This window comes from Macaca fascicularis, chromosome 7 (assembly GCF_037993035.2).
Source record: "Macaca fascicularis isolate 582-1 chromosome 7, T2T-MFA8v1.1".
Lineage (NCBI taxonomy): Eukaryota > Metazoa > Chordata > Mammalia > Primates > Cercopithecidae > Macaca > Macaca fascicularis.
This window is the reverse complement of record NC_088381.1, coordinates 50992070-51017055: the sequence shown is the minus strand read 5'-3', so window position 1 is coordinate 51017055 and position 24986 is coordinate 50992070. Positions and strand designations below refer to the sequence as shown.

At 50.2% G+C, this 24986-nt stretch overlaps 1 protein-coding gene and 1 pseudogene across 50 annotated transcripts in view; one reads left to right on the top strand and one right to left on the bottom strand.

The window, feature by feature from the left end:
• Positions 1-23400, top strand: part of LOC135971843 (golgin subfamily A member 6C-like) — a 68408-nt gene extending 45008 nt beyond the window's left edge. For 20 of the 50 annotated variants that reach the window (XM_073996326.1, XM_073996328.1, XM_073996320.1 and 17 more), the window contains 17 exons: positions 11930-12049; positions 13976-14056; positions 15219-15257; positions 15523-15573; positions 15674-15755; positions 15852-15958; positions 16991-17077; positions 17185-17292; positions 17485-17572; positions 17983-18449; positions 18724-18804; positions 20117-20192; positions 20623-20714; positions 20953-21055; positions 21138-21238; positions 21330-21483; positions 21570-23400. In XM_073996326.1, the coding sequence (XP_073852427.1) occupies positions 11930-12049; positions 13976-14056; positions 15219-15257; positions 15523-15573; positions 15674-15755; positions 15852-15958; positions 16991-17077; positions 17185-17292; positions 17485-17572; positions 17983-18449; positions 18724-18804; positions 20117-20192; positions 20623-20714; positions 20953-21055; positions 21138-21238; positions 21330-21483; positions 21570-21784 (2052 nt within the window). In that variant the 3' untranslated portion in view covers positions 21785-23400. Of the gene's footprint in view, positions 1-2617; positions 2821-3652; positions 3754-4808; positions 4986-7819; positions 7956-10037; positions 10250-11929; positions 12050-13975; positions 14057-15218; positions 15258-15522; positions 15574-15673; positions 15756-15851; positions 15959-16990; positions 17078-17184; positions 17293-17484; positions 17573-17982; positions 18450-18723; positions 18805-20116; positions 20193-20622; positions 20715-20952; positions 21056-21137; positions 21239-21329; positions 21484-21569 lie in introns of those variants that run through there. The other 30 variants (XR_012415166.1, XR_012415165.1, XR_012415163.1 and 27 more) reach the window with 19 other exon arrangements.
• LOC135971564 (uncharacterized) lies at positions 15969-16963 on the bottom strand (annotated as a pseudogene).
• Positions 23401-24986: the final 1586 nt, after the last annotated feature.

Here is a 24986-nt window from a genome sequence, read left to right as displayed (position 1 = left end):
AAGGCCCCTGACTGCTAGGGGACCCACACCCATGGCCTCCTTCTTTCTGACTGCTGGCCCTTCCACAGCCTGGATACTTGAGCCCTGGGCAGAGGGGTAATAATCCCAGGACTGTCTTCACAGGCAGAGAGGGTACTTGGCACCAGGCCCTGACTCCTTGCGCTGAGCTCAGCAGCAGGCGTGTCACCAAGGCCCCCTTGGCAGAAGGGGCTTAGCCCTGACAGCCAATCACTCGCCATCCCTGTGTGTTCTTGCTAGGCATCCACCCTGGGGACCCAGCTTTCCCCCTGCCCCCAGCTGCTGGCAGCCCCTTCTTGACTCATCCAGGGTCCTGGAGGCCACTCCAGGTCGCAGCCAGCAGCTGGGAGGGGCACTTGGTGTTTCTGCATCTTTTTTTATGGAGCTCCCTTCAGTGGGAAGGGCTATAGACTCAAGGGAGACTGCAGGCCACCCCTTCCCCACTCCCTGGCTGGGTGGGCTTCCAGCTCAGGAGTCTGACTGGAAGGACGGGACCGTCCTGTCACAGAGGCAGGTCTGAGTAGTCCAGGCTCAGTTTTACCCTCCAGCGGGGCCCCTCCCATTCACTTGTCCAGCTGGCTTTGCCCAAATCACAAGTGATGTCTACGTGGATTGTGTCCCCTGTCCCCAAGGGGAGTCTGGCTCCAGTCCTGGCTTGGAACTTGGAGACCTTAGAATTAGAGGCCACATCTGGCAGGGTGGACCAGCATGGTCTGTCCACAGCCAGGGCAGGTACCATGTTGCAGCCCCAGACCTGACACCTCTGCTCCCGTGTCCCCTCTCCACTTCCATCCTGCACACTACCTGCACTACATGCTGTCCCTGATGAATCCAAGCTGTCAGCTTCCGTCAGGTTTGCCGGGAAGTCACGCTGACTGTAAGAAGAATGGTGCAGCCTGAGTTGGGGGCTAAGTGGGAATGGGCCTGGTGTGGGGTGGGGGAGGTGGGGGTGAGGCAGGTGTCTGGCGCCTCTCTGCTTATCTTCCCTTCTCCCTTGCCCACGAAGGAGGCATCTTCTTCATGTCCCTCTGCCACCCCAGGAACATAAAATACTGCCCCAGCCCCAGGTCTGTCTTTCCTTGGACATAGCCCACCTACCTTCCTGTGGGACTCAGGGCTTTGTTTTGTCCTGTGGCCCACATGAGAGGCAATTATCCCTGCTCTGCTCAGCTGAGAGGACAAACTGAGGCAGAGTAGGGGAACAACTCTGTCATAGTCTGCCTGTTAATGGCAGAGTCAAGACCAGCCCTTCCCTGAGTGTCAGGTCCAGTGGACACCAAGCGTAGAGGCTGTATTAGTCCATTTTGCATTGCTCTAGAGGATTACCCGAGACTGGATTATTTATTTTTGAGACAAAGTCTAGCTCTGTCGCCCAGGCTGGAGTACAGTGACACAATCTCAGGTCATTGCAACCTCCGCCCCCTGGGTTCAGGCTATTCCCCTGCCTCAGCCTCCTGAGTAGCTGGAATTACAGCCATGCACCACCATGTCTGGCTAATTTTTTGTATCTTTAGTAGAGACAGGGTTTTGAGACGGAGTTTCACTCTGGGCCAGGCTAGAGTGCAATGGCGTTATCTTGGCTCACTGCAACATCTGCCTCCCAGGTTCAAGCAATTTTCATGCCTCAGCCGCCCAAGTAGCTGGGATTACAGGCATGCACCACCATGCCCGGCTAATTTTGTATTTTTAGTAGAGACAGGGTTTCACCAGGTTGGCCAGGCTGGTCTTGAACCCTTGACCTCAAATGATTCACCCGCCTCGGCCTCCCAAAGCGCTGGGATTACAGGCACGAGCCACTGCTCCCAGCCCTGAGACAGGGTAATTTATAAAAGAGGTTTCTTTGCCTCACAGTTCTGCAGGCTGTACAAGCATCTGCTAGGCTTCTGGTGAAGCCTCAGGAAGCTTTTACTCCTGGTGGGAGGCAAAGAGGGAGCAGGCGTGTTGCATGGTGAGAGAGGACGCAAGAGACGGGAGGCATCAGGCTCTTTTAAACAACTAGCTCTCTGGCGAACTCATAGAAAACTCACTCATTGAATCACTCGAACCAGGGAGGTGGAGGATGCAGCGAACCGAGATCGTGCCACTGCACTCCAGCCTGAGCTGTGAGGGAGACTCTGTCTCAAAAACAAAAAGAAAAAAGAAAAAGAAAAAAAAACCTCACTCATTACTGTGGGGAGGCCACTAAGCCATTCATGAGGGATCTCCCACCATGACCCAAGCACCTCACACTCTAGGCCCCACCTCCAGCATTGGGGATCACATTTCAACACCAGATGTGGATGGGACAAGTATCCAAACTATGTCAGAGGCCTCCCCCTCCCTCTCATCAGAGTCTTCTGTCCTCAGTTCAGGTGCATGCTGGCCTCCATGCCTGGCTTCCTAGGAAGTCATCTTGGCCCCAAGGGGTTGGGCAGGGCCACTAGGCCGAAGGTTGGAGCCCTATCTCTCCTAGTCCCAGCCTGGGTCTCCATCACTGGCTAAACAGCCCTGTCACTTTGGCCTCGGGCAAGTCACCTGTGCCTTGCTTCCCTTTCCCCAGCAGCCAGATGGGGATAATAGCATCTATTTCACCCATAATCAAGTGCTCACTTGTTAACAGGAACTGAGTCCCAGAGGAGGTGCAGGTGGAGTCATTGAAGCAACACTGCAGCTGGACCTGGGTCTGAGTCCCTGCTCCTGGCTGTGAGATGCGCCTCTCCCTCTGTTTATTCATCTAAAAGATAGGGCTGTGCTGTTCTGGGTTTGCTGTGACAATTGAACTGACCTCTGTGAGTTGGTGGTGGCCTCCTGAGATGGCTTGAGGTGAGCTGGAGGTGTGTATTGAATGCCCCCTCGCACCCACGGGGAAGACCCACTTAAGGAAGACTCACATGTGTGTATGGAGGAATACAGGTTCCCTGCCCCTCAGCTGTCCTCTGTCCCTTCCCAGCCCCCTCTGCTGTCCTGCAAGCTCTGGCGGTGGCCATCCAGCTTGCTGGCCATCTGACTGATCCACTCTTCCAGGTGGACCCTCTCTCCTCACGTGGTGCAGGTCCCATTGCACCACCTCCAGACAGGCCATACTAGCCCCCAGAGCCTCCTTTCCCTGTTACCCAGCCCCAACCCCCAGGTATGTGCCACCTCCCTAAAGCCTGCTGTGTTCACCAGCTGTGTTTGAACTCAGTCTCTGTGCAAGGCCTCATGCAAAGGCTGAAACAGCCTGGCTTGTAAAGGGCCAGGAGACCAAAGCTCAAAGAGAGAGTAACGGTCTCCCAGAGTCCACTTAGCCTCAGCCCCAGAGCTGCATCCATGCTGTTCCTGGCTCCAGTGAACCAATTATCTCCCGTGATGCCTTTAAGGGCTCCTGTGGTGATGGAGGTGGCTGGAGAGAACAGGCTGCCATAGCCCTCCCTCCCTGAGAAGGCCCGATGGGGAACATTTTAGCCTTCAGGGCATTCCTTCAAGGCATCCCGGGGGGCATCTTCTAGGGACCTCTCCTACACCCTGCCCCGCCCTGGCTCTCTAGTGAGAAATTGCAGTTGCTTGGACAGTGGGGCTGACCCAGCACAAGTGCATCTATTAGGCTGGTCTTCGGGGTGCTGGGGTGGGGGCAGGGGTGCTTCAGGGATAGGAAGGAGAGGCCTGTGTGTTCCAGAAGTACAGAGGAACCTGGTGCCAGCCTCAGTCAACCCCGATGTGATGATTTTTCTACCCATCCTCTTTGATGTCTTGATTCTGGCTGATGTCCTTGGCCAGGTAAGCTTATGGTCTGGGCTCCTGGGGTCCCCTCACTGGCCCTGCCCACTCCTTGCAGGTAGGGGAGTCTTCGGGCCAGGACTATCCTTGGCTCCCCCTTCCAGGTCATAGGTTCAAAGACCATTCCTGGGTTCCACCACCACCAGGCCTCAATGGTGTCCTGATGGGCACAGGAGCTGCTGGGGCTTTCTAGACTAATACCCTTGCCTATCCCTGTGTTCCCCCCTGCAGTGGGGCTGCAGGAGTCAGCCTCAGTCTCTGCCCTGCGAGCCTGCCTTACCTTGCCCTGACAACCCCACACCTGCCCTGGAAGACCCCCCACACTCACTGGCTCTGATTCACTGTAGAGCAGCCAGGGGCCCCGTTGCTCACACCCTCTGGCCTGAGGATGACTGGCTCTGTGATTGGGTTTGGGGCATCAGGGAAGGACGTGGGCCTTGCCCTCAGCAGCCCCCATTCCCACTCTGGCTCGTTTTCAGTCTTCCTCCTCTTGTGGGCTGTACCCTGGGGCCCTCCCAGCTCCTCATATCAGATGACTGTCTAAGTATCTAGAAATCAGTTTTTTTAAACACCGACCTTGGATTGCTTCCTGACTTTTTCATACCCCCAAAGGACCAGCCTTTCTCTTAGGATTGACAGTCTCTCCAGCCCTACTGGACCAGACCAGGCAGGCATAAGGGTATCCCTTCCCCAGCCCTCTTTGGGGCAAGCTTTTGTCCCCTTCCTGCCACCTGGCAGCAGGACCACACTTTGGTGTCAGGAGGGGCAGCAGAGACTGCGGACCCCCGAGCTGTGCCTAAGTCCTCTGTGTGGTCTAGTTGTGTGTGCTGGGGGAGGCTCCTGGCCACCATTTCCCCCTCTGTAAACAAGACGGATACCTGTGGCATGGAGGGCGGGAGGCCAGTGTCAGTGCCAAGCGCTTGGAGCAGGGCCCTGAGTGAGCATGGACGTGGGAGCAGGGGTGTTCCTAGACTTTATGCACCTTGGGGATGGGAGTGGGGCTCCCTGCGTGGGTTGACAAGGCATTGCTTTCCCCCACCCCATCTCTGTCCCAGACCTGCAAGTCCAATCCTTGGGGGTCTAGGAGGGAAGAAGCCCCTGGCTGTGAGGCCTCGGGCTGGACCCTGGCCCTCTGTGGCTCTGAGTTCCTGGGAAAGTCGGTGGTGTTGGAACTCCGGATTCATTCCTCAGCGTTGAGGCACTGTCTGTGGAAGCCGTGGGACAAGGTGAAGGTGGGGAGAGGAGAGGCTTGGAGTTTGGGTTTCAGCAGAGGGATCAGCAGCGTGAGGGGTCACCTGTGTGTAGAGGAAAGGGAGTGAAGGCCAGGAGTGAGGAATGAGTCTGAGTGCACCCAGGATGGTGCTGCGTCTCCTCCCACATCCACCTGGCCCTGGTCAGGGGAGAAGAAAGACCACAAGACAAACGGGAAACTGAGTTGGGTTCACACATGTCCTTCCAGGACCTGGAGGTGCCACTGTCTGGCCATTATGCAGTGAGAAGTGGGAGAAGGAAGATTCCCTCCCCATACCTCGTGTTCTCTGTCCCAGGTCTCCTGGCCCCCTGTGCACCTAAGTTCAGTCTCTGTCGGCCCCCAGCATCACTTCTAGGGTTGGTGGGAGGCAGCTGGGAACAGGCTAGGGGTAGGTGGAGCCTGCTTGGGGGAGTCTGCTTGACTGCTTGGGCCACTGCCCATGGTAGTGGGGAGCTTTTCTGGCACACTGACTGCACCACCCAGGGCTGCCAATGACAGCCCCCAGGGAGTGTTTGCAGAAGGCCTTGGCAGTGGGGGTGGTGGACACCACCAAGAACAAACACCTGGCATGGGGTCAGGGTGAACCGCCCTCCATTTACCTGTCTGGAGTGTCCTCTGTACCGCACTGTGCGAGTCTACACTCCCAGGCTGAACACCCTGAGGGAGGCCCTCCACTTTAGCACCTTGACAAGAAGGGCAGGGACACCGGGATCAGGCCCAGCCCCCTGGCCCCCAAATCCTGCAACCCCAGCTGGGGGCTGAGGAGATGCTGTGCTTGGGTGGGGGAAACAGGGGTGTAAAGGGGCCTGCTCACCCCTCAGCTTGGCTCAAAGACTCAAGGCGTCAAAGGCTCAGCCTGCCCCTTAAGAAGGAGCCCGAGCCCAGCCAGATACTCACCAGGACAAGGGTGAATGTGATGAGCAGAAGGCCCAGAATGAAGAGAGCCTTGGCATAGCTGGGGATGGAGGTGTCCAGGGGGCTGGAGGCTTTGGGGCTAGGAGTGCCTAGAGCAGAACAAGAAAGCCATGGCCAGGCAGGGCCCTGGATCCCATACTTCTGAGGAGGCAGAATCTGGGCCCAGAAAGTTATATGTCATGGACCAACCTCAAAAACATTAGCTGAGTAAAAAAGCCAGACATGAGACCACATATTGCATAACTCAATTGATTTGAAATGTCCAAAAAAGGCAAACTGATAGAGACTGAAATGGGTTGATTTACGTCAAGAGGCAGCGACTCAAGCTCTCTAGACTACAGGTAATCTATCTATGAGAAAAAATAAGGAAAAGAAAAGAAACTTAAATATAAATAAATGAAAATAATACTTCTCCCTGATTATGAAGAAAATCACATTATTTTTATAATATTTCAGAAGACAAAATATGAAGAAAAGTCTTTAATTTTGCCATCCAAACATTCTGGTTTGTTGCTTTTTATACTTTTTTATGCATATAAACATTTTTAAAAGTAGAATCATAACATATAGTCTTTTGTCACTATGTTTTGGGCATATCTCTATGGCAGTAAATATTTCCTTGGCATCATCATTTTTAAAAGCTCGATGTATGTTAATCTAACAATTTCCACCCCTGAACTAAATTTTCTTTTTTATATATATATATATATATATATATTTTTTTTTTTAATGGACTCGAGCAACCATTTTTGGACTGAATTCATAGAAGGAGAATCTCTGGAGGAAAATAACATAAAACAGTTTGAGGATTTTTAATAGAAATTTTCAAATTATCCTGCAGAAAAAGTGGTTCAGTTTATACTCCCACCAACAGGGGTGGAGCTCCAGTTTCCCCCTTCTATTTGTTCTCTTTGCTGGTATTTAAGCAGAAAATCTCATTGTTTTCATTACATTTCCTTGGTATCTAGTGCTTTTTAATCTTTTCTTTTTCTTTTTTTTTTTCTTTATTGAGATGGAATCTTGCTCTATCGCCCAGGCTGGAGTGCAACAGTGTGATCTCGGTTCACTGCAACCTCTGCCTCTTGGGTTCAAGTGATTCTCCTGTCTCAGTCTCCCAAGTAGATGAAATTACAGGTGCCCACCTCCATGCCTGGCTAATTTTTTATTTTTTACTAGAGACGGAGTTTCACCATGTTGGTCAGGCCAGTCTCAAACTGCAGACTTCAGATGATCCACCTGACTTGGCCTCCTACAGTGCTGGGATTACAGGTGTGAGCCACCAGGCCTTGCCTTTAATCTTTTCTATATGGTTATTGGCCATTTTTATTCTTATGGGAAGTGCCTATTTCTCCATTCCTATTTTCTGGCTAACCTCCAAAGTCACATTTCACTTAATTTTTATCCTGCTGATTGAAAGCATTTATCTTAGTGATTTTAATGTAAATAGGAGCAGGACAGACTGTAATTATCTAGGTCTTGCTCTGTCACCAAGGCTGGAGTGCAGTGGCATGATCATAGCTACTGCAGCCTCGCACCCCTGAACTGAAGCAATTTTCCTACCTCAGCCTCCCAAGTAGCTAGGACTACAGGTGTGTGCCACCATGCCCAGCTAATTCAAAAAAATTTTTATGGAGATGTGAATTTGCTATGCTGCCCAGGCTGATCTTGAACACCTGACTTCAAGTAATCCTCCCATCTTGGCTTGTCAAAGTGCTGGAATTACAGGCATGAACTGCTCCCAGCCATGAGCTCATTTGGTTTGCTAGTGGCGTTCTTGGTATCTTTTCATATTGGAGGCTTTGGTGCTACTGCTGAAGTATTACACTCACCATCCTGGGTTACAGGTCTTTTGTTTGAATATTGAACGGAAGGAAGTGTTTAGTTCTGCATCTTTGCAGGTATACAAAATGTGCCTAGGAGGACTCTGCTTTATATCCATTCAAAGTGAGAAGTAATACAGGAAGATTTTGCCTGGCTAGAGGCCTTGAAAGAATGGAGTATTCTGGTTTAATTCTATTGACTTGGAAGTATGAAGGTGAGAAAAATTCAAAACTTGTATTTCCTGTTGAATACAGTTTGAAAATATAGCCAGTGATTCCACTTTTCTTCTCTAGTAAGTTTGGACATTCCAATCTACTTGGTGTTTTATTATAGAACTGCTAGTGTGCCTGTGACTTACCTTGTGAAGATATGTTTTTAAAACTTGAGAGGTAAGAGGGTGTAAATGGTGTTGTATGAGATCAGGCTGGATGAGAACTGACATTGCAAATATACTTTTTAGACTGAATCTCTGATTGCCACTTGTTTTTTTATTTAACTCAAAAATAGAACACATTGGGTGGAGGGTGGGAGCAGGAGGGAGATTTATGTCTTTTAATTGCATGTCTTTTTTTCATATCAAGACAGAACATATAGTATCCCTGGCTTTGGACCTACAGAAGGAAACACATTTTTCTACCTGTTGTATGCCAGAGGTGCTTGAACACCTGGAGGGATTACTGCAGCACAGATGGCTGAGCCTTACTCCAGAGTTACTGATTCACCAGGTCCAGGGTGAGGCCTGAGAATTTGCACTTATAAAAAGTTCTCAGGTTCTGCTGGTGCTGCTAGTCCAGAGACTACATTATTGAGAACCCTCTTGTCTACTAACTGTCAATTGTAGAACTCTAGAAAAAAGCTTAGTTTGGTGTGGGAGAAAAAGCTTAGAGATCATGGAGCGAATCATGAAAGATTCAACCCCTGATCCCAGCATAGTGTGGAATTCAGGTAGCAATACACAGTGACATAACACAAGTCTTGATTTTCATGATTGCAAGTCATAGCCAAGGATCAAGTGAGAAAATCAGTTTCATTTGCAAGGCTTAGACAGGCCAGGTGATTCTAAAGAAAGAGGCCTTGTATTTGCTTTAAACTGGTAAAGAGCTTTGAGTGCTTATTAAATCTAAAGTTTTGTGTTTTTCTTTATTTTCTTTATTTTCTTTTATTATTTTATTTTATTTTATTTTGAGATGGAGTCTTTTTTTTTTTGTTGTTGTTGTTGTTGTTGTTGTTGTTGAGACAGAGTCTCGCTTTGTCGCCCAGACTGGAGTGCAGTGGCCGGATCTCAGCTCACTGCAAGCTCCGCGTCCCGGGTTCACGCCATTCTCCTGCCTCAGCCTCCCCAGTAGCTGGGACTACAGGTGTCCGCCACCTCGCCCGGCTAGTTTTTGTATTTTTTAGTAGAGACGGGGTTTCACCGTGTTAGCCAGGATGGTCTCGATCTCCTGATCTTGTGATCCACCCGTCTCGGCCTCCCAAAGTGCTGGGATTACAGGCTTGAGCCACCGCACCCGGCCGAGATGGAGTCTTGCTCTGTTGCCCAGTCTGGAGTGCAGTTGCTCGATGTTGGCTCACTGCAACTTCTGCCTCCTGGATTCAAGTGATTCTCCTGCCTCAGCCTCCTGAGTAGCTGGGATTACAGGTACGCGCCACCACACCTGGATATTTTTGTATTTTTAGCAGAGACGGGGTTTCATCATGTTGGCCAGGCTGGTCTTGAACTCCTGACCTAAGGGGAGCCACCGCACCCGGCCCAAAAGCTTTGTGATTTTAAAGATATTAGACATGTTTCTTGTTTTTAAAAAGTCTTAATAATGTAGGAGAATAAGAGAAATGTTTTTCCAAGAGAAATCCTTGTGATTATTTTACCTTATTGGAATGTTGGATAATATAGTCTGCTTCATTAATCATCAAACATGCTATGGATTTTCCATTTTTATAGGATTTGTGTCTCAATTGAGGTAATACTGGTAATTCTTGTACTCCATCTGAAGATGAAAAATGTAGGCCAAAATCATAGACCATACATAGAAGCTGGATTATGAAGATAGCTCTGGAGGAACATGTAGACACACACACACTGACACACATATATATAAAGTATAAACACATATATATTTTAAAGTTTATTTTTAAAGTTTTAAAGCAAAAGCCGGCCCCTCCCCTCTCCCGGAGTAAGCAGGCCCCACCCCTCACCCCAAGTGGGCGGGGACAGCAGTTGCATGGGCAGCTTCCTTTGTGATGCCACAGGTTGCTATGGACACACTGCTGCCTGGCCACGCCTCCTTTCCCTTTCATCTTTCTCACTGACCAATGGGCTTGGAGCATTAAGGCCACACCCCTTTTCTGTGTTCTATTGGCGCCCTGGTTACGCCTCCTCTGGCTCAGTCACACAGCTGACTGGTAGGTGACTGGAGGTGTTCCCTGATGTGGCCCCAACCCTGCCTCCCTCCCCACCCCGCGATGTTAGAAGAAACTCGAGAGCGCAAATTGGCAGCAGCCAAGAAAAAGGTAAAAAGCACCAGGTCGTGGCCCCCCAATCCAGCCAGAGATCCCCTCCAATGGCAAGACCACTGCCAGAGTCTATACCACTCCTGAGGCACACCGGGCTGGGGCCCCCAACCCTGGCACCTCTGGGCTCCCCCCACCAAAGTCCTGGCAGTCAGTCCCACTCCTTCAGCAAGAAACCCAGCCCCTGCCCTCACCAATCACTCCAGGGTGACTTTGGGTGGGTGACTCCTGGGGCTCCCCACTCCATACTCAGCCCTCACATCCTGCCACCCCAAGCCCAACCTCCCTGGGTTCTCTGGGCTCACCTCTCCAAGGACCTGAGTCTCCCAGCCCCAGGCCCCCCCATTGCCATTCATCCCTGGGTGACTTTGAACTGGTGATTCCTGGGGTTCCCTGCTGCAGATTCGACTCTCCCCTCCTGCTGACCCAAGCCCGACCTCCCTGGGCTCTTTGGACTGGTGTCTCCAAGGACCTGAATCCCAGCTCTATGTCCCCCTCCACCATCGTGGATCGGTGACTCAGCCATCGCACTGATGTGGTTTCCCCCACCCCCAGGAGTGGAATGTAGTGATGTCACAGTCCCCCTATGAACTGTCATTACTGCTGCAAGACCAGCCATTGATCTTATGACCCAGTCCCCTAAGCATTCTCACCCCATTTCTGGTTCCTTGGGTCACAGCACAAATTTCCAGCTGGAAGGGGAATGGGGACTATGGGACCTAGGGGCAAGAGGTTTCAGGCTGCCTCACTCCCTTCACATAGACATTGGGAGTGTGAAAAGCCTACACTTCACCCGTGAGCTCAAAATGTTGACAGTATCTCTGGGTGGCAATGGGAGAACGAGTTTGGTTTGGTTTTCTCCCAGCCTTCTACTCTCCAAAGAGAATTTAACATTTTTTTCTGAGTTCTCCACCTCACATTCTAATTCTCCACGGTTCTGGGACCAGACAGAGCTTCAATCACTGGTCTCTGAAGTGAGATTTGCTCATCCTCTGTGGAATAGATCTTCGGAAACTGAACTTGACACCTTGAATCTTCCTCCTATCATCTCAACCTGGGGCACTTTGAGTGCCACAGGATAAATGTGGGAGATCTTTCTAAAGCATCAGTTTCCCTTGATTCTCTTGAGAGAGGAAAAACATTAATGTACTTAGGGATGACAGTCACATAGGTTTCTAAGAGTATACCAGACTTCTCTCTGAAATGAGACTTGGTTGTCCTCTTTCTGATAAATTCCCAGATTTACCAAAAAAGCTGCCTTCTGCCATGAGGACACATTGATATAAAAGTTTGAGAGGTACTGGTGCACTTCTTCACACTTCCAGACGTGTGAGGATGTATGACTCTAAACCACACAGCGTACAGTTCCTGCCTACTTAATGCTGACTTTTCTACCACTGGCTCTGGTTTTGGTCCCTGGCAGCTGCTGATTCATGGTAAAACCCCAGAGCTTGGAGTCAGAAGACTGAGTTTAAGTTCCATTATTGCCCCCCCTGCCTTTCATTTTTAGCCATAATATCAATCCCTCTCGGTCACTAAGTGATTGTGGCAACACCATGTACAGTTCTTGGTGGCATTAAATCAGATGGTGTATAAGAGTATTTTGCAAAAACTGTAAAGGAGGATGTGGCTGTAGGGGCTGGTAGTTCTCATGAGTATTACTGCTCTTCTTTCCCACAGCTAAAAGAATATCAGCAGAGGAGCAGCCCTGGTGTTCCGGCAGGAGCGAAGACGAAAAAGAAAACTACTGGCCGTAGCCCTGAGACAACCACTTCTGGTGGTTGCCACTCACCTGGGGATGTGAGTCTTGGCTGGCCAGTCTCCTGGGGACAGGGGGCCCAAGGGGCAGTAGAGGGTAATTGTTGAGATTGCTGGGTACTTGTTAAGAATTCTCGGTTTGAATCCTGCCTCTCCATCTGCTAGGGATCTGATTTGTGTCAGTTGCTTGAGCTCCTTGGGCCTCTCTTTTCACATCTGTAAAATAGGGGTAGTGTGGTTTGACTTCCATTTGTGAAGTTTAAATGAGATTTCATATTGTTGTTGTTTTTATGTTAATCCCTAGTACATGGCCTGCTGTAAACACCCAGGACACCCAGGAAATGGTCATTGCTGTTTGATTTTCCTCATCCCCAGTCTCAAGGGGAACCTGGGCCAATGAGTACAGTCGCTTGCCATCAGGCTGTCCCTTTAGGAGTCACCGAAGGGGGCTCCAGCGTGTGGTGAGGAGAGCCCCAGGCACTAGGAGTAAGAGAAGATCTAACTTGCCACCAGCTTGCTGGGTGACCACAGAAAAATCACTTCTTCTCCTGGGCCTCAGTTTCCTCCTCTGTAAGATGATACTGGACAAGATCAGTGTCTTTGAAACTTGTTTTTTAGCTGGAGCCCCCTTAGTTCAAGTGAACCCTTACTCAGAAGTCTGGTTTTATTAATGGAGGTGGAGGTCTGGAGCATTACCAGATTCATCGCCCACATCCTGGGCCTGAGGAGAGGGGTCCAGTGAGCATATTAAGAGCTGCATTGGTCAGGTGACTCTACCCTGTGACTGCATCGCTCAGGGAACATTTCCATCTATTTGTTCCTGCCCCGGCAAGGCCGCAGGTGGCCATTTGGAAGAATGGCATAGGCCATGGTTTTAATCTCCTCTGCTCTTCCTCAGCATTTCGTTTTCCTGAACCCACATCTTCCTCCTACCCTGACTTTCTTGCTTCTCTCTAAACCACTTCTGTCTTTCTCCCCCTGCCTTGTTTTTCCCCTTGTCACCTCCTGTAGATTCAGGACATTCTGAAGGTGCTGACGTCCAACCTTAACCACTCCAATGGGGTAGTGCTACCCCATTGAAAAAGTGGAAGGCGAGGCAGTGCCAGGACCCCTCTCTGGCTTTTTGTCTGCAGCTGTGCGTGCCCCTGAGGCTTCTCTGGTTTGGGGGATACTTTGCCTCTGGCTTATTTTTATGTTGCTGCCATTAACCTTCAGCCTGTTTATGTCTGCTTCTTCACCTGCTTGATTGATTGGGTTTTTTCCTTCCCCACATCTTTTATAATCTTGGAAATGGTGAGACATATCTTAAAGTTTAAAAGTAATTTGGGAATAATGTACAGAGCAGGCATGTGGGATTTGGGGCTTTTTTTTTTTTTTTTTTTTTTTTTTTTTTTGAGACAGAGTGTCTCTGTCACCCAGACTGGAGTGTAGTGGTGCGATCTCGGCTCACTACAACCTCTGCCTCCTGGGTTCAAGCGATTCTCTTGCCTTAGCCTCCTGAGTAACTGGGATTACAGGCACCTGCCAGGGTGCCCGGCTAATCTTTGTATTTTTAGTAGAGACAGGGTTTCACCATGTTGGCCAGGCTGGTCTCAAACTCCTGACCTCACGTGATCCACCGGCCTCAGCCTCCCAAATTTCTGGGATTACATGTGTGAGCCACTGTGCCCAGTCCCTTACTGTTTTTATACTTTATATCCATAACTGTTTCCCATGAAAGCATTTTTTTTTTCATTTCTCATTTTTATTACCCCTGCATCATCTGCTACCCTGAAGGATCAGGAGGTAAGAGGCCCTGGGCCAGGGTGCAGTGACCCTGAAGGCCAGCCCTCCAACCTCCTCTCACAGTGGGAGCTGGGTGCCCCTCTACCAGCTGAGACAGCCCACACACACCCCAGCCCTAATGATTGTTCTCTCTACCTCTCCCCGCAACCCTCCTCCAACTCCTCCTCTCTGCGTGTGCCTCAGAGCCGGTACCAAGAACTGGAAGTAGCCCTGGACTCAAGCTCCGCAACAATCAATCAACTCAATGAAAACATAGAATCATTGGTAAGAGTCCAGTGGGGTCTCCTGATTCCATGCTGCCAATCCTGGACTCCAGTTTCCCCTTGGGGCCCTGAAGAAAGGGGCTAGGGCCCCTGGTGCCAAGGGTTAATGGGCAGCTGGAGTGCCTGGGCTTCACCTGGGGAGACCCCAGAGCAAGGAGCATGCAGCATGGCTCTTCTGTCGCTGTCCTGTTTGCTGACTCTCGTCTTCAGACACCTCTGCTCCAGTCCTTGCCACACACACCCTGGAGTTCTCGCCTCTCAGAGAAGTGAGGGTTGTTAGGGGCTCCGTATTTCTGCCCTGACTCAGTCCCTAATTTGTTCTTTGAGTCTGGACTAGCCAGCTCTCCTCCTTGGGCTTGTGTTTCCAGAGGAGGTAGAGTATCAAAGGTCTCTGTTAGCTCTGAGAGTCCGAGAGTTAAAGGCCCCTAGAATGGGCCAGGTGCGGTGGCTCAAGCCTGTAATCCCAGCACTTTGGGAGGCCGAGACGGGTGGATCACGAGGTCAGGAGATCGAGACCATCCTGGCTAACACGGTGAAACCCCGTCTCTACTAAAAAATACAAAAAACTAGCCGGGCGAGGTGGCGGGCGTCTGTAGTCCCAGCTACTGGGGAGGCTGAGGCAGGAGAATGGCGTAAACCCAGGAGGCGGACCTTGCAGTGAGCAGAGATAGCGCCACTGCACTGTAGCCTGGGCAACAGAGCGAGACTCCGTCTCAAAAAGAAAAAAAAAAAAAGGCCCTAGAATGGAAACCTCAGGGCCAACGGCTCCCGTCTGTCCTTTTCTGTCCTGTATCTGTGCTGTGAAGACCCGTACCTGGTCCGTATGTGCTCAGTAAACGTTCATTGAATGAACACATCTTTCTAAATCACAAACTGGCAGAACGGTGGGCCTTTCTCAGACTCCGACTCTAGAGGTTTATGTTACTGTCCTTTTTAAAGAATCCAGATTCAGACTTTGAGTTCTGTGGCTGTGGGCAAAAACCAACAAAGACCCAAATCCTCTGTCTTTGGGAACTTGAGGAGAGTTGACCAGTTCATGTTGCCACTGGGTCTGAGAACTTTGCCTTTAAAATCCATTCCTGGTCCCTGCCTACCGCTTCCTGGTCTGGGGAATAGAGTTGAGGGGCCCCCCCTCAGTCACCTGAATTTGACTCTCCCCACAGAAACAACAGAAGAAACAAGTGGAACATCAGCTGGAAGAAGTAACGCGATTTCTTTGTTTGCACACAACATGACTGCTGGGTTTGAGGGGCACTCAGATGTAGAGGCGCCAGTCTCGTCTCACCCACTCCCAGCCTGGGGAAGAAGGCTCACCCCTCAGATTCCACCCCATACCCACAGGGTCCCTGATAATCTGATTCCATGAGTGAGCCTGTGCTGGGGCATTGGTGGCATGCTGGGGGCATGTCTCTTGCTGTGCCATCTCTGCCTCCCCCGGGTAAGAGCTCTGTCTTCCTCTTCCTACAGGAAAAGAAAGCAAACAATGACATACACAAAGCACAGACGGAGCAGCTAGAGGTGAGTGGAGGGTGGGGAGTTTTCTCCTGTCCTCCGGAGAATGTTTCTTTCCGTCTCCTTCAGCACTTGCTTGGCTTTTCTCCCAAACGTTCAATTCCAGACAATCAACATCCTCACATTGGAAAAGGCAGACTTGAAGACCACCCTTTACCATACTAAACGCGCCGCCAGACACTTCGAAGGTGGGAATCTGGGCACCCCATCATCCTTCACCCTGGCACTTTGACAGGTCTTTAGGGGGAGTCCTTTGGGCCCCATCTCAACCTCTGTCATTACAGAAGAGTCCAAGGATCTGGCCGGCCGCCTGCAATCCTCCTTACAGCGTATTCAGGAATTGGAGCGGGCTCTCTCTGCTGTGTGTACACAGCAGCGGGAAGAGGACAGGGTGAGTCCAACCAGCTGCCCCGTCCCCTGGCAGCCTGGCTTCCCAGATGCAGGAGTGAGCCTAAAGGTCCCTTCTGCAGGATGCAGTGTCCTGCCCAGAAGGCAGCGTGCTCATTTCTCGCTGCTTTTGTGTGTGGTTGTTAGAGGCAGCCTGGGGCTGAGTCAGCTGCTGTGGGTGAGTTGGGGGCACTGTGGGGAGCAAACACTGGACACAGAGCTCAGAGGCCAAGTGCCTGCCCTGCCCTTACCTGGCTGTGGCCTTGGCCAAGTCCCAGGTGGGGTATCGGATACTTGTACTGTGAAGGTACAGAAGAGTACCTTTAGTATGTCACCATTTCTGTAGAGAGAGGAAAGATGTGTGTGTGTGTGTGTGTGTGTGTGTGTGTGTACGTACTATTATACATAAAACATGTCTGCAAGTGTTCATAAAAAACTCAGGAGAGAGTAACAGGGCGGCTGGGAGACACTTCCCTTCTGTACCTTCTGAGTTTTGGATGATGCGAATGTATCATCCTTTCAAAAAGTGAACAAAAGATTAATTTTCCCCCCTCTATCTGTGCACCACACCTAGCAAGAAAAAATGGGCTTAGAGAATCGGATAGACCTGGGTGTTCAAATCCCAGCTCTGTCTAAGTGATCTTAGGCAAGCACTTAACCTCGAATACTCCATGTTTTTCATCTACGCAATAGAGGTTACCCTAGTAAATGTCTCATATGGTGGTTGTGAGGATTAAATGGGATTGTTAGCATGGTACCTGGTGAAGCACTCCATTAAGGTTCAAAGAGTGGTAATAATAACAGTAATAACAATTGTAATATGATCTGATCTCTCTGGGCCTCCGTTAGCCAGCAGTAAATTCGATCTCTTTCCCTGTCCCTTCCAACTTTACTGAGTTCTTCTAAAAACCAGACCACGGGCTTGGAAATGCCTTGATCTTTACTGACTGAGTTGTATATTGAGCCTAGCGATAACCCTTTTGAGGGGCACTGCCCGGGCTCCCCACATCAAAACTTCTCACTGTTCACCATCCAGTCCTCGAGCCGCAGTGAAGCCGTCCTCCAGCAGCAGTTCCGGCAGACCTTAAAGGAGCGGGCGCTGCTGAACGCACACGTGACACAGGTGAGGCTTTGCAGAGGGAGGGATGTGGAAGGAAGATGACCCCAGGGGACCAGGAGCAGGTGAGGACCAGTGACAGCCCTTCCTCACTTCTGTGCCCATTCTTGCAGGTGACAGAGTCATTGAAACAAGTCCAGCTGCAGAGAGACGAATATGCCCAACATATAAAAGGAGAGAGGGCCCGGTGGCAGGAGAGGATGTGGAAAATGTCGGTGGAGGTGAGACCTGACCCTTCAGCCCCCACCTTAGATGGGTCACTGGGTCTTTCTGGGCATCTGTAAAATGGGACTAGTACAGCCAGAGGTGGTCATGGGTCTGGGCTTTGTGGAGGTGGGGGCAGAGAGGAAGATGGTAGCCTGTCCAGCCACCAGCCCCCTCTCCAGGGCCCTTTCCCCCTGTGCTTTGGGCAGGCTCGCACATTGAAGGAGGAGAAGATGCGTGACACATATCGGATACAGGAGCTGGAGAGGACCTTGTCCGAACTCAAACACCAGATAGGTAAGGTGGGGCTGGTGTGACCTGGGAGCAGGACTGGCATCAGAGGGCTGTGGGGTGGCTTAGGATGCCCCAGGGAGGTGGGTGAATGGAAAGGCTTTGAGGCAGTGGGAAAGTGGTCTGTGCCAGGAGTCAGCAAGTCTTGTCATCTCCATGAGCTCAGGGTCCCCATCAGCAAAGAGGGAGGAGTGCCCATTGTCAGCCACCCACAGTGCTCTCTATCTGAAAGTGGCTTGGAAATGGGCACCATCGGGTGCGAGGAATCATTAGCAGTGAGGCCAAGCTTGGGAAGCCTGAGAGGAGCTGTGAATCAAGAGGAGGGTTGTTTCTTTTTTTTTTCTTTTTTTTTTTTTCAGGGGGGAGGGGGTGGGAAGAGGAATCCAGAGGCCCTTATTGTCTGCTTCCTTTCTCAGCTGAGCCCTCATCCTCGGCGCCCCCAGCAGGGCCCTCTGAGGTGGAGCAGCTACAAGATGAGGCCAAACACCTGAGGAAGGAGGTGGAGAGTTTGGTGGAAAAACTGCAATTCCAGGTGAAAAACAACCAGGCCTTGAGTCTCCTGAGCAAGGAGCAAAAGGAGAGGCTTCAGGAGCAGGAGGAAAAGCTCCGGGAGCAGGAGGAGAGGAGGCTGTGGGAGCAGGAGAGTCTGCGTGAGCAAAAGGAGAGGCTTAGGGATCAGGGTGAGAGGCTGCGAAAGCAGGAAGAGAGACTGCGAAAGCAGGAGGAGAGGCTACAAAAGCAGGAGGAGAGGCTTCAAAAGCAGGAAGAGAGGCTGCGAAAGCAGGAGGAGAGGCTACGAAAGCAGGAGGAGAGGCTCACGCTTTCCCAGAACCACAAGCTCGACAAGCAGCTGGCCGAGCCACAGTGCGGCTTCGAGGATCTGGTGGGTTGCCCCACCTGGGGAGGCTGCCCTCATCCCTAGCCCTCCAGGCCTTTGTTTCCCCACCTGTAAAATGGGGCAGTGTAGCCCTCACATGAGATGGTACTTCTAAAGGCACCTGTGAGCCAGAGCTCATCAGGCCCTGCTCTGATGGCTGTGGGGGAGGGGATGATTTTTCTAACCTGCCTCCACCCTTCCCCGTGACATGGGAGACAGACACCAAGTTCAGGGTTCTCCAGCTGCAGTGGATGGCCACTGATTGCTTCTCTCTGTCCAGAACAACGAGGACAAGAGCACTCTGCAGTTGGAGCAGCGAGTAAAGGAGCTGCAGGAGAAGCTGAGTGAGGTGAAGGAGATGGTAACCTCTGCCCCATCCAAGAAGGGCTGGGAGGCGGGCACCAGCCTCTGGGGAGGGGAGGTGCCAGGCCAAAGGCAGCTCTAGCTGGAGGGAAGGTGACCCCAGCCCCCTCCAGAGCAGCCCTATAACTGTTTCTTGCTTCCTGCCCTCTGACTTTTAGAGGTGGGTAGCCCTGGGCTCCTCCCAGGTCTGGACATTATAATCCCAGCTAGAGGCATGGAGTCCCCCAATCATAGGGGAAGAGACTGGTATAAGAGGTTCCTTATGCCAGGGGCAGTAGCTCACGCCTGTAATCCCAGCACTTTGGGAGGCTGAGGCAGGAGAAACGCTTGAGGTCAGGAGTTTGAGACCAGCCTGGCCAACATGGCGAAACCTCATCTCTACTAAAATTACAACAAAAAAAGTTAGCTACGCATGGTGGCGCATGCTTGTAATCCCAGCTACTCAGGAGGCTGAGGTATGAGAATCACTTGAGCACGGGAGGTGAAGGTTGCAGTGAGCTGAAATTGCACCACTGCACTCCAGCCTTGGCCACAGAATGACACTCTGTCCCAAAACAAAACAAAAAAGCCTCCTTAGATTCAACCTGGATTCTGGCCTCAGTTCCACTGGTCACCGTTCAGCTATTTTTCATCTCTGAGTCTCTGTTTGTTTAACTTGAAAAGGAAGTTAGCATTTTGCTTGCAGAGGTGCTGAGGATTAAATGAGAGAATACATGGAAAGCATTAGGCTTGTAGCACACTTAGCAGATGGTGGTTGGCTCCCTCTGCTTTTCCACCAGTCTGTGGCCTGCAGTTTAAATGGTGGGAAGGAGGACATGTGATTTGAGACCGGGGAAGGAGGCATGGGGTTCTAGGCAAGGGAGGAAGTTTCTTAGGCCTGGAGCCAGGGGCCAGGGGCCCAGGCAGGTGACAGAGCCCCACAGTGCTCTCACTACCCTATTAATGGTCCCAGAATCTGGAAGCCAGCCACCACGTGCCCTCATGCCCAGGGTCTTCCTGCAGCTGGAGCTGAAGAGCCAAGAGTCTCAGAGTCTGCAGCAGCAGCGAGACTAATACCTGGGTCACCCGCAGCAGTACGTGGCCACCTATCAGCAGCTGACCTCCGAGAAGGAGGCGCTGCACAGGGAGTTACTGCTGCAGACCCAGCTCATGGACCAGCTGCGGCAGCAGGAAGCTCGGGGCAAAGCGGTGGCTGAGATGGCCTGCCAAACCTGCAGGAGACCCAGGGGAGGGAGTTGCTGAGGACAGGGCCCCGAGGGGGACAACCTGGCAACCTCTGTGCCTTCTCACTCTGTTTCCCGTCCCCTTAGGAGCACCTAGAAGCTGCCAGCCAGTGGAACCAACAGCTAGAGGCCCACTTGAGCCTCATGGCTCTCCCTGGAGAAGGTACAGGAGACCACTCAGGGGAAGAGGAGAGAGCCCCACGAGGAAGGGGGCACTGTCAGCAGCACAGGATTGAGGGGTTGGAAGAGACCTTTAGAACAGCTGGTCATTATGCCGACCGGGTGTCTGCACTAAGCTCGGCATGAATATGGTGACCTCCTGGGAGCAGAGGGCCACCAGGTTGCCTAAGGATGAGTGAACTGGCCCAGATCAGAAAGGGAGCAGTTCAGAACTCCGGCACCAAGTGGTAGCAGGACTGTGCCTGGGCAATATAGCAAGATCTTGGTTCTTAAAAGGAAAAATAAAGAACAGCAGCTCCTTCCCCTCTGGGGAGGGGCTGTCTCAGGGTTACACAGTGAGGGTGGGGAGAGGTGGGCCCACAGTACCTCCCTTGTTGGGTTGTCTGAACACCCCTCTGGCCACCTCCCCACAGGAGATGAAGGAGGACATCTAGACAGCGAGGAGGAGGAGGCACCTCGGCCCATGCCACACATCCCAGAGGACCTGGAGTGCCAGGAGGCCATGGTGAGTCTGACTGTCCCTGCTCCACTTTGCCACCTTCCTCTGTGGTCCCTGGAAGGAGCCAGAGGCATGGGCCCCGCCCCAGGGACTGGGGATGAGTCTGTGTGTGGGGAGAGCTACCGGGCCCTGCAGGGGGCCATGGAGAAGCTGAAGATGAGTGCCTCCTGGCGTGGGCCAAGAAAAGTGGGGGCGGGGCAGGATAGGTCACTCCCGAGGTGTGACCCCATTATTTTGGCTCCAGAGCAGCTTTATGGACCTCCCGAAGGAGAAGGCGGACAGGAAGGAGCAGGTGGAAAGACTAGAGCTTGGATTCATCCAGCTCTCTGGAGCGACAGAGGGCATGAGTGAGCAGGAGGCCAGGGCATGGCAGGGGGAGCTGCAGGGCCGTCGGAGGGGCCCCAGTGTCTGAGCCCTGTCCTCTCGCAGGAGACTACATCACCGAATATGAGAGCCAGGGGGCAGTGCCAAACACTCGGCACCAGGAGAAGGAGGACGTCATGGGTCTGGCTCAGAACGAGGAGATGAAGGTAGAGGGCGTGCAACGTCTCTGCAGGGGTGGGGGTGGGCGTGGGATGTGAAGCCAGCTCAGGCGTGGCAGCTGAGCACCCCTCCTTGCAGGTGAAGCTGCTGGAGCTGCAGAAGCTGGTGTTGCCGCTTGTGTGCAACCACGAGGGGCATGACAAATTCCCCCCCGCTGCCCAGAACCGTGGTGATGAGCCCGCTCCAGGGGCCCCAGCCCCCCAGGAGCTTGGGGCTGCGGAGGAGCAGGGTGGTGAGTAGCGCCCTCAGGCGGGGTGGGCAGGCAGGAGCAGGGGAGGCTCGCACTGTGCTCAGACCCCCGCCTCCCTCTCTCCGAAGATCTTTGTGAGGTGAGCCTGGCCGACAGCGTGGAGCCTGCAGCGGGAGAGGCCAGGGAGGGTTCTCCCCGTGGCAACCCCACCGCAGAGAAGATCGTGCAGCTGCTTCCTGTAATGCAGGACACCCAGGAGCACCCAGGCTTGGCCAGCAAACCCTGCGTCCCTTTCTTTTACCGGGCAGTGGAGAACAGGGAGATCAACATCGTCATCATCTGAGAGCTGGTCAAGAAATTGAAAACAACAACAACAACGAAAAGTTATGGGGTTAATCCCCTGCACAATTCATTTACCTCATTTGAATGTTACAGCCCCTCATGTTTATTTGTGTTTCTAATTTACAGTTTAAATTTATTTATAAAAAGTTAAGGGAGAGTGGCTCTTTCCCTAATGTTCACTGTGGCATCCTTTAGCATTTTTGTTTTTACTTTGATAATTGTAGATCTTGAGCGTGCATATCGAGTTTGCCCTCAGGTGGTGGGAGTTCAAACACACAAAGACCCACTATTTGCACAAAACTATTCTTGCTGGTTTGGAATAGGCTGCCATGCTTTTTTTAATGTTATTGCAGCATGTATCTTCTTTACAGAATTCAGATAAAATTCGCTTGTGTTCTGCTATTATGTTTGATGGAATCCTAATCACAGTGAGCTCTTCATTAGCTCAATATGTGGTTTGCCCTCAAATGCGCACTGTTTCTTACTTTGTAATATGCCCCTGTGAGCACTGACATTTAGAGTTGTTTATAGGCCGAGAACTGGAAACAGCTTTCCCCCTATTTTCTGTGTATTGGGGATGGGAGTAATAATATTTTGGGGAGCTTTTTAAATCTCACAGAAGAGGAAAGTGGCCTGCTCTGGCAGGTGTGTGCAGGATAGAGTGTGTTTCATTTGTTCTGGTGCCAGGAATGAGCGCAGTACTATGGTAGTTCCCTTAGGATTTGTACGTGCTCTGGGCTCCTGAAGATATCGCAGCATGAGCTGCAGCAGTTGGACTCTTTCTCAGTGACCTAAAAGGGATTATTTCTGAGGAATGAAAGGCTCCCATCATTGACTATGGATGTGGAAAATCTTTTCTAGCTTAGAGCCTTCACATCCACAAGACATTTTAAAGTCTGAGTTCATGTTACCTGTTTTAATCACATGACAACATATCCCAGTACACAAAAGGGCACTGCGTGGCATTCTTCTTAATGTATTTAGTGAAGATCATAAGAAATCCTTTCAGAGTTTAAATGTCCCTGGAACAGGCATACAGGCTCTAGTCAAGAATGAATTCGAGTGAAGGAAAGCTGCATGACACCTGGCATCCCTCTATGTTCATGGAGCTTCTTTGAGGCTAGAAGATTGATTTTACCATCTAGTCCTCTGGCTAATACCTATTCTTCAACCACATTGGTTAATCTGACACAGGAATTTGCTTCTTTTCTTTGAATGAAAAACACTTTAATAATGACCATTATTATAAACCAATATATGTGAGAGTAATTAGTTGAAACAAAAAGCAGTTTTAGTGGACAGTATTATACTACATTTGAAAATCAAGGGGAAGTTTATGCAATTTAAAACGTTTACGAACTGCAGTGCAGTCTACTGTTTGTGAAGGTCAAAGTATTATGAGGAAAAGTGTCTATACAATCACAGAGTTATGTTTCCTCACAAAGTTCTTTACAAAGAGTGAACTACGTTTTTATACCTCTCGGTTTCAGTTAGAGGCATATTTTGTGCCATATTTATGTTAATGTGTCTGTACATGATGAATGAATTCTTTCAGTCATACATTGCCTAAATCATAACTTTATGATGCTTGGGAAAGAATCAACAGCTACAACTTCATGAAGTTCTAATGTCTGTGTTCCAAAATACGTCACTTTATTAGGATGTAGGGAGAGATGTATGTGCGCTCCCTGGGGTGGGCATTTCTAGTTACTAGACCATCTCCATTTTTAGCATTTGGCATCCTCATGGTACTTTTATACATATGACATTAGTAGGAGAACAATAATACAATTTTACAGATGGAATAATAGGTTTGCCTGTATTCACTGAAAGGGTGCAAATATTTAGTCCTTGTGACTTCAACTGACTCTTCCAAATTGTCTATTTTAGAGCCTTGGGCTAGAAATCATACCACTGTTAATTAGCTCCCTTGTTTGGTCTCACAGTTTTTCTTTATAATTCTGAAACTGGGTTTACCTAATACATTGATAAATTATTTCAAAGGTATTTTTATAGTTCAAGTCACTTCACTTTTACCCTGATAAATATAAATGACTAGGAATGACCTTCAGATAGTGTTTAGCATCTGTAACCAATTTGACAATAATGTGTTCATCAGGTACCTATGGATGAAATCACACACTGGCATGTTGAAGCTCAATGTCAGTCTGGAAAAGAAATGTACTGTATTAACTGAAATACCACTCTTTGTGTAGGTATTTTGTAATTTTTTTTAAAAAAAGCTAAAAAGAAGGCCGGGCGCGGTGGCTCAAGCCTGTAATCCCAGCACTTTGGGAGGCCGAGACGGGCAGATCACGAGGTCAGGAGATCGAGACCATCCTGGCTAACACGGTGAAACCCCGTCTCTACTAAAAAATACAAAAAAGTAGCCAGGTGAGGTGGCGGGCGCCTGTAGTCCCAGCTACTCGGGAGGCTGAGGCAGGAGAATGGCGTGAACCTGGGAGGCGGAGCTTGCAGTGAGCTGAGATCTGGCCACTGCACCCCAGCCTGGGTGGCAGAGCGAGACTCCGTCTCAAAAAAAAAAAAAAAAAAAAAAGCTAAAAAGAATAGAAATTGTATTATAATAACTTAAGTTTTTCTTCAAAGTTCATGCAGTCTTTTGCAATACCTCATTCAGCCAAGTATTTGTTCTCTTCCTCATTCAGTATAAGGCAGCCTTCAATTGGCTGAGAAGACAACATTAGAAGGTTAGAGTTTATCAGAAACATAGAACTTTAAAGTGTGAGTTCAACTGAATAAATTTGAATTTCTGTAGGAAGTAAAGAAAATACCTATTTAAAGATTGCAATATATAATCATTTTAAAAGTATTTGATTAAACGTGATAGGTTTTACAGAAATGAAAAAAAAGAATCAGTTCCAAAACCAAAGCTGATATTTAGAAAATGTGAATATGTAGATCAGCTGTGGAAAAATTGTGGCAAAAAAGTTGTGGAAGAAAAGTAGAATAAAGTTTTGTGAAAAGTTAAAAGAAGTATTATGAAAAAGAAGTCATGGGATTAAAAAATAAGTCATGGGATAAAAATAAAAATAAACAAAAGCAGGCCCCTGTCAGCATAAGCCTGGAGAAGTGGGACTGGAGTCTCCGCCCCCACCATGTCCCTACCACCGCTTCCCAGTCACCCCTTTACCATTAGGGTAGCAAGACAAGACCTCTGTCTAATGGGGGGAGACAGACCCTTT